The sequence below is a fragment of the Ctenocephalides felis genome, unplaced genomic scaffold (assembly GCF_003426905.1).
Source record: "Ctenocephalides felis isolate EL2017-DRISC unplaced genomic scaffold, ASM342690v1 CF-g0.4_SCAFFOLD_01604, whole genome shotgun sequence".
In the NCBI taxonomy this organism is placed as follows: Eukaryota; Metazoa; Arthropoda; class Insecta; order Siphonaptera; family Pulicidae; genus Ctenocephalides; species Ctenocephalides felis.
In genome coordinates, this window is record NW_020537758.1 from 7,272,803 (window position 1) to 7,281,684 (window position 8,882).

Sequence of the window (8,882 nt, forward strand, 5' to 3'; positions counted from 1 at the left end):
CAGACATATGTATAGAAGACTATGTTCATATTTAATTTGTTATGGGGAAAACATGTTGATTCAGTTTTTTTTTTCAAAAATTAATAATTTTCAAATAAGAATTCAAAATTCTTATATATTAAATTTTTGTTACCAAATTATTAGTTAACCAATACAGCTTTTTGTAAGCATCGATTACTTATTTGTTGAAGAGGTCTTAGCATCTTTCCTTAGGTAACTCCTAAATTGAAGGTATTTTATTACAAATTACAAATTTACTTTGTTACAAAAATCTCTTTTTTTGTGACACCTCTTGTTCATTATTCTTCGGAAACAGTTTTTTAAATTACATTTCCAGTATCAAAAATCATGTGTTTTCCCTGTAGCGATATTGACTGCATGTACATTCTTATTTATGGATAACACGATTGTTGGTTTTGATCAAATTATTTCAAATATTTAATACAACTTACCAAATCGTTAATTAAATGCAGCTTTAAAAAGTTTTAACTGTACTTTTATTCTAAATTTATTCAATTATATCGCTGCATAGCTAAATGATAAATTTTTATTCTTTTGTTGCTAAAAACAATTTTGATCAAGACTTGCAATCAAAGTTTCGAAGAGTTGACTTGAATGATTAGACAAAATATAATTTTGTTTACAAGTTTATTATTCGATTGAAGTTGTAAAAATTATTTAACTCGATTTCTAAAGGATAACAATCAGCTTTAAACAGTTTTGAAGTTTTTAATGTTCAAGTTTTCGAACATTTTTCATTATTTCATTTTACAAGTTTTATTGAATTTCTTTTATGGTTTTTTCTAATAATTTGTATATTATTCAAGTCAACTAAATTTGTTTTCGTCTCGATTAATTGTAAAGGTTTCACATGTTTTATCAAGTCGTATAAACAATTTTGATTCGATTATTATCATTTCATTTCATCGATTAAGTAAATAGTTCTCTCGAATAATTTTTTTTTTTCTAAGTCCAAATATTCTGATTATAATTCTTTCGAATAATTTTTTTTTTCTAAGTCCAAATTTTCTGATTATAATTCTTTCGAATAATTTTTTTTTTCTAAGTCCAAATTTTCTGAAACCTTTTCAATTAAGACAGACGAGTTATTTATGCATGCTGTATTATCCCAAAGCCAACATTCGAATGAATGAGGCTCACATTGAATATTTCACAACGAGAAAATTTTATTGGGGCAAAGTTAAATATTTTAACTAAGTCCCAGTAATTTTTTCTCGTTGTGAAAATTTCAACGTGGACTTGATTTCATTCGAGTGTTGACTTTGGGAATTGGTGTGGGGGAACACTAAAAAACATAAAAAAGTTTCAACGCTGAACAGAAAAGAGAAAAATTGACCTGGGACTTAGGGGGTTTTTTTTTAGGTCCTTTCCCCCCCCTTCTCCCTCCTCCTCCTCCTCTTTCCCCTTTTTTCCGCTTTTTTTCACATTTTTTTTCCTTTTTTGGTGTTGTTTTTTTCGCATGTTGTGGTTTTTGGGTAGATTTCTGGGTCCGGCATGCATCTTCCGCAATGTGTCTCTCTGCGTGTAACCTCTCGCATCATGGACCTCTGGTTGACCATCACTTGGTGTGTTCGTTTCAGGACCCTTTGCGCTCGCCAACAGCCATTCACCAGCACTGCTCCATTTTTTCTGCTTCAGAGTTGGTCGTCGTTGCCTTCAGCCGGATTCGATCCACTTCACCTTGTGCCTGCCTCCAGAGTGATTTCGCCGAGTATGCGGTCCCTTAAACCACTCGGCTATTTAAGTTATTGATGATAAAAGTTATTTTTATTCCTATATTATATTAATATTGAATTTTAATAAAGAATATGTATCATACACATCTCTTTTATTCATCATCTGCCTCTACCCCTCTCTTTCCCCAGTTCTTCCTCTACCTTTTTTTTTTCTTTTTATGTATCTCTCTTACAGTCAAGTGCGAAACTTGAGTTTTTTGTTTTTCAGAAATATACTAAGTGTCAAGGTCGAAATGCGACACCTGAATTTAATATTTTGAACTAATATTTGATAATTATGAAAAACTATACATTCGATTTTTCAAGCATCTTGGGGATTTGAACCGAGAAACAATGAGCAACCGTAGTGACAACTTAACGATCTCGGCCAATTAGTTACATGAAATCGTAGTCTTTTTTAAAAATATAAAGTGTTATTTTCAAACTGAAAGATATAAGTTTCCTAAAAATGTAGTATGCCGAATGTGCAAATGGCCGAGGTCGTAAAGATACGGTTTAGGCCAGAATAGCAATTCCAAGTTCGCCAGTTCGAACCCCATTTGACTGAAAAAAATATTTGGAGCCAATAATTTTTCAAACTGTGTAAATAAATAAGACATATAGATAGAATTAAATTTATTGAGTGTCAGTATTACAAAAATCGACATAATATATATACATACGTACATATATATATATATATATATATATATATATATATATATATATACGCGTGTGTATATATATATATATATATATATATATAAAAGATAGGAAAAAGTAGGAGAATAATTTTTAATAAATTCATATTTACGCCTGGTTAGCAGTAAACCATACCTACTTTGGTGTAATTTAAAAATCTCATTATTTTTTCGATAAAAAGACAGTCTATCAGGAGCAGCCAAAATTGGCCAAAATCGTGACTTTCAAATGCAATTTTAAGGCCCTTATTGAATGAAATTAATAATTTTAATTGATGCTTTGTGTAGACTAAAGTACAATCTTTATACCAAACCAAAAAAAATACAAATTTATCATCGTTTTCATAGTTAAAATCAGCTTCAAAGTTGGCAATTTTTCAAACTTCAATTTGGTACCAAGGGCAGAAGAATTTTTTTTTCCAAAAACTGATTTCATATTCGGAATCAGCGCCTCGAAAACTATCAGAATCGGTCAAAACATTTTGAAAATCGCGAAAAAAAAATTTAATTTCATTAGTAAAATTTTGGTTTTGCAACCAAAGATTTCGATTTTCGGGGGGTGTATGTGGATTTATCCAAAACGGATAATATTTTCGAAATCAGCGTCCAAAATCAATCAAAACCAATCAAAACATTTTGAAAATCGCGAAAAAAAAAACTATTTTTTTAAAAAAAAATCGATTTTGCAACCAAAGATTTCATTTCAATTTTCGCGGGGTGTATGTGGGTTTATCCAAAAACGGATAATATTTTCGAAATCAGCGTCCCAAAATCAATCAAAACCAATCAAAACATTTTGAAAATCGCGAAAAAAAAACTATTTTTTTTTTAAAAAAATCGATTTTGCAACCAAAGATTTCAATTTTTCGGGGGGTGTGTGTGGGTTTATTCAAAAACGGATAATATTTTCGAAATCAGCGTCCCAAAATCAATCAAAACCAATCAAAACATTTTGAAAATCGCGAAAAAAAAACTATTTTTTTTTTAAAAAAATCGATTTTGCAACCAAAGATTTCAATTTTTCGGGGGGTGTGTGTGGGTTTATCCAAAAACGGATAATATTTTCGAAATCAGCGTCCCAAAATCAATCAAAACCAATCAAAACATTTTGAAAATCGCGAAAAAAAACTATTTTTAAAAAAAAAAAATCGATTTTGCAACCAAAGATTTCGATTTTTCGGGGGGTGTATGTGGGTTTATCCAAAAATAGATAGCATTTCTGAAATCAGCGTCCGAAAATCTTTTGGAAGCAGTCAAAACATTTCCAAAATAGCGAAAACAAATCTATTTTTTTGCTAAAATTCCGATGTTGCAACTAAAGTTTTTGTTGTTTTCCAGTGAAACACGCCCTGAAAGCTCATCAAACAGGATGATTTCGTCCTTGGTGTAATAAAAAATCATCCAAAAATTTTGTCCAAAAAGTTCTTGATGATAAATTTCTTTTAGTATAGGGGAGACCCAGATTTTTTGGTTCCTGTTCCTATAAGTGCATAAGTACCTGTGAAAAGAATAAATATTTATTCTAAGGATATACATTTAAAATAAGATTATTTTTTACTTAATACCAGACTAGTAACAATAAGTAAGCTTTGAATATTTTATTTGAAAATAAAACCATACAAACTTAGTGAAAAAATAAAAACATTTGAATAATTTGTATGTACCTCTTTTATGTTAATCGAATAACTTGATACTCGTATCATTTCCAAAGTTTAAAAAAAAGCTCTTAAAACAATCCATGGATAGTATCCATGGATCCAACTTCAAATAAATCATTTATTATAATCGAATAATTTGATATCATCACTGTAGTTTCAACAAAAGCATGAATAGCAGTCTTTGCTTTTAATATTATTTATGATATATAAATCTAAATTTTATCCATTTTTTACTAATATAAATAAATTAAAATGCATAAAACAAAATTTTCAAGTTGTTTGATAAAATGTACACAGACACAATTTCGCATTCCAGTTAAAAATTATACGAAATTTTAGTTCTCAAACTATATGTACTAGTTTGTACTAAATTCTAGTAAATTTGATATAGTTTTTACTAATGTAAACAACTTAACGTGCCCGAAAAGAAAATTAAAAATTGTTTGAAGAAAAGTAAAAACAAGTCCCAAATCTACATATTACGTTTAAATTTGCGTTTCAACTGAAAATTGTTCAAAATTTTGATATGCAAGTATATAAAACAATTTATACTATTTGTTAGTAAATTTCATCTAGTTTATACTAGTATAAGCAAATAAACATGTTCCAAAATCTACATATAGCCAATTATTAAACTCAAATTTGCGCTAAACATTATACACTAAATTCTAGCAAATTTTGTCTAGTTTATACTAAAATAAACATATAAAAGTGTCAAAAATAAAATTTCCAAAATATTTGACAAAATGTAAAAAAATGTCCCAAACTCGCATATTGATTCCAATTGAGTAAAATTTGTTTGATAAAATCCATGAATTTAATATGGTTAATGATTCATAAATCTTATACAGCATAATTTGAATATATTAAAGAATTCAAATATTAAAAAAATGTTGGTAATTTAATTTTGTGAAAATTTACTAATTATTTCATTAACATTAGACAAACAAATAATTTTTGCTTCATCAATTAAACTAATTAATTGTTTTACTTAATAATGGCACTTACAAAGAGCATTTATGTATTTTTTACCCATTTTTATGATGTAAATATTGAATTATTGATAACAACTGCACTTTTAATAAATATTATTAACACGACAATTAATACACGATTATTTGTTTTCAAGAAAAACATTCAAAAACGTATTTCCTTGTATAAAAAACACACCTGTTTGAATAATGAAAAAAAGTATTTTCCGCTTTTGAAATATATCCGACTTTGAGCAGTTTTGAAAAAGTAAGAAAAAATGAACTAAATGCGACCTGTTCTACTTGATTAATTTAAAGATATCTATCCACGGATTTTTTCACTAAGTTTTTGTGGTTTTATTCTCAAATAAAATATTTAATAATTAACACATTTGAAAACACATTTGGAAATAAACAGCTGTCAAACAACTGTCAATTTTGACGTTTGACGTTTAACCTTAAACAATCTAATTCACTTTTGACGTTTAAAGTCACAAATTCGTGTATTAATCATTATTTTGGACCTGAATGAATATCATAATGTGTTGAAACAAATATTTGTTTAGAATTATGCCTAACAGTTTGCCAAAATATTTAGAAATACATAAACATGAACCACTTTGTCTTAAAAGTAAAATATAAAACATTTGTTTGGTACTTACATAAAACATATTTTCACACAAAACACACTTCAACTTTAAATCTATTTAAATTTATGACTTGTACATTTATTATTATTATAAAGAAACAACTTGTTCAACCAAGATCCAGACAGCACTGACTGTTGATTGATTTTAAAAATATTTACAACAGAAAATAAACAGAGAGCATAGAACATATATTTATATAGACTGGTAACATAGTTTTTAGTATCAACATTTTAGCAGTAGTTTAGTTTTAGCGTAGTTTTCTTGTTTTCTTCCTATTTTTATTATCAGAATTGTTTGTATCAATTACATTAAGTTAATTAAGAAAACAACATTTATAAATAATTACACAAATTATAAAAATATGATAATTAAATAAAACTAATATAAAAAACTTATATAGAAAACTAATTAAATAAAATATACAAAATATTTCTAACATCCCTCCTCAACCATTCTTTGATGTAGTGTAATGTAGTATGACGATTGTTAATGTTCTGGAGGTAAATTGATTTATGATTTACATTTGATTTGCTCAGATATAACAAGATAGAAAAAAATAATGAAACTTACAGTATTTGTAATAATACATTTGAAAACGTTTAAAATTTCTCGAATATTTTAATACGGTACGGGAAGTTCCAGCAATTTGCCTTAAGGCACGATGCCATACACCACTAGTACTTATTTATCTATGCTCATACTTATTTACATTAAAATATAATACATCCGCCATCTATACCAATTTCAAATAGCGCGCCCTTTCAATCAGTTTATCGGTGACTGTTCAGAAAAAAAAGCCAAACGTCATATAAGGTTATTTTGTAATATTTACATCTGTTTACTTAAAATCAACAAAAACCCAAATTATTAATATGACAATTAATTTAATTTAAATTAAAACTCAAAATAATGGATCCATATCTAATAGAAGTCAATTCGATCGACGGTTTTTGGCCCTTTTTACAAAGCGTGAGTTTCAAGTTCCAAGTTTATTATTATGACAGGTTAATTCTACGTGTAATTTTGTAAATTGATACGTTGTTTGAACAATGCATATGTCCGGGCATTGATACTTGTTATTGTTTGTTTTAAAATGTTTATAAATATTGATATTATTCTTGCAGATTGAATGGAGGGATCCGTGGCTTATTGCTTTGATATTGTTTCATGTTACCGTATTACTCACAGCAGTTTTGACAAGGAATTATGGAAACTTTCAAGTTGTACTCTTTTTCCTCCTGTGTAAGTAGTAATAGATACACTAACAAGGCGAGTAAGTTCTTCAAGGGCATACATCAAATAAAAGCAAAGATTTAGAAGTTAATCTTTAATTTTTTTTTTCCAAACATTTCGACATAGTATTTTATGTCATCATCAGTGGATCTACAGAATGAATATTGAAAAATTAATATAAACTAGGAAAAAATGACAGAAATTGGAAAAAGAACTATAGATATAAGTAATATAATTATAACAATAACAATTATACTTAACAGATAGATAAACAAGAGAAATGAAAAGTAAAAAGAAATATATACAAACATACAAAAGCGTAATATATATACATAAATATACAAACACGTACACATATACAGATATTATATACGTGTTTGTACATGTATATCATATATAAATGTTTGTTTGTGTGTATATTTATGTATATATGTTACGCTTTTGTATGTTTGTATATATTTCTTTTTACTTTTCATTTCTCTTGTTTATCTATCTGTTAATAGAGAATTTTCTTTATAGACTTCTTTTCAGACATATACTAGCCTTTTCTCTAAATTTAAATTTTTTACTATTTTTAAAAAAAATTGAGAAACTCAAAAAGTGGCAAATTTTTTTTTTCTAACTGTTAGCATATATATATATATATATATATATATATATTATATATATATATATATATATATATATATATAATAAAATTGTTTCTTGGGCATGCATCCAGTAATTAAAAAACAGTTTTAATGAAAAATGTTTTTATTTAAAGAACATACGTTTCGGGTCTTGATTTGACCCATCTTCAGTGCTACAATTAAATAATTCAGGGCTACAAATTAAAACAATATAAAAAAATACATAATTAACAGACAAAAATAAGTAAAACAATGTATAAGAAAAACCTCTCGCTTTATGTATATATATATATATATATATATATATATATGTATATATATATATATATATATATATATATTGCTTGCTATGCTTTCTATTTATTGATTGAAAACCTATTACAATGCTAAATATAACTCATGAATAATTAATTCTAAATATTGATTTTACTTTTCCTTTCAGTACTGATGGTATATTTCTCAGAGCAATTAAACGCCTATGCAGCCCTCAATTGGAAAGTATTTTCTCGACAGCAATACTTTGATAGTAAAGGGCTATTTATTTCTGTCGTGTTTTCAGTTCCGATACTTTTGAACTGCATGCTGATGGTTGTAAGTATAATATATATATATATATATATATGTATATATATATATATATATATAATATGTATATGTATTTATTTCTTTTAGGGAAGCTGGCTGTACCAATCGACCCAACTAATGACGAAACTCAAGAGAGCTCAATTGCATGAGAATCTACGCAAACAGAACAGTAACAAGTCTAAGAAGGTTGATTAGCGTTTGTTTAAAAATATATATAATATGCTGTTTCACGATAGATAGCCTATTCCACATTTACTAGCATAATAATCAGTGTATGTTATTACCAAGGTGTACGCGATGATTTTATTATCAGCTTAAAGTTTTTATACTGCTGGTTAATTTGTGATAACAAAATTTCTTTACGGTTTTACAAAGTTATTCTAACATGCAAAATTCTAGTATTATATTTATCCCAGTTAGAATATAATTGGTGAAATTTTATCAACCCACCTACTTAAATTTAGCTTAAAATAATTCCACAAATTACTTACAGTATAGAAAAAAGTTTATTGTGATTGATTCGATACAAGAAAAGTGCCATAGGGTTAAGAAAATAAAATAAGTGCAAAAGAAGTCTTGGATTATGATTTGATAAGACGGATGGAAGGTATAAATTCAAAAACCAAAGTCATAGATTTAGAATAATTAGCGGTGTATATTTTTTTATCAATGTTGTATATAAATATAATTTATGTTGTACTTACACGGATCAGGTTATA

The 8,882-nt window shown here is 27.1% G+C and overlaps 1 protein-coding gene across 1 annotated transcript; it reads left to right on the top strand.

Annotated features, from left to right (window-relative positions):
* The first annotated feature begins 6,504 nt into the window (after window positions 1-6,504).
* Window positions 6,505-8,868, top strand: LOC113374043 (transmembrane protein 18-like). Its single transcript, XM_026614296.1, has 4 exons — window positions 6,505-6,685; window positions 6,841-6,958; window positions 8,021-8,169; window positions 8,251-8,868. The coding sequence occupies exons 1-4, from the start codon at window positions 6,626-6,628 to the stop codon at window positions 8,356-8,358; spliced, it is 435 nt and encodes a 144-aa protein (XP_026470081.1). The 5' UTR covers window positions 6,505-6,625; the 3' UTR covers window positions 8,359-8,868.
* The last annotated feature ends 14 nt before the right edge of the window (window positions 8,869-8,882 follow it).

Coding starts and splice junctions, on each gene's coding strand:
- LOC113374043 (XM_026614296.1), top strand. CDS start 6,626: ATGGATCCATATCTAATAGAAGTCAATTCGATCGACGGTTTTTGGCCC. Junction 6,686..6,840: donor TTTGGCCCTTTTTACAAAGC/GTGAGTTTCAAG, acceptor TTATTCTTGCAG/ATTGAATGGAGGGATCCGTG. Junction 6,959..8,020: donor TGTACTCTTTTTCCTCCTGT/GTAAGTAGTAAT, acceptor TTTTCCTTTCAG/TACTGATGGTATATTTCTCA.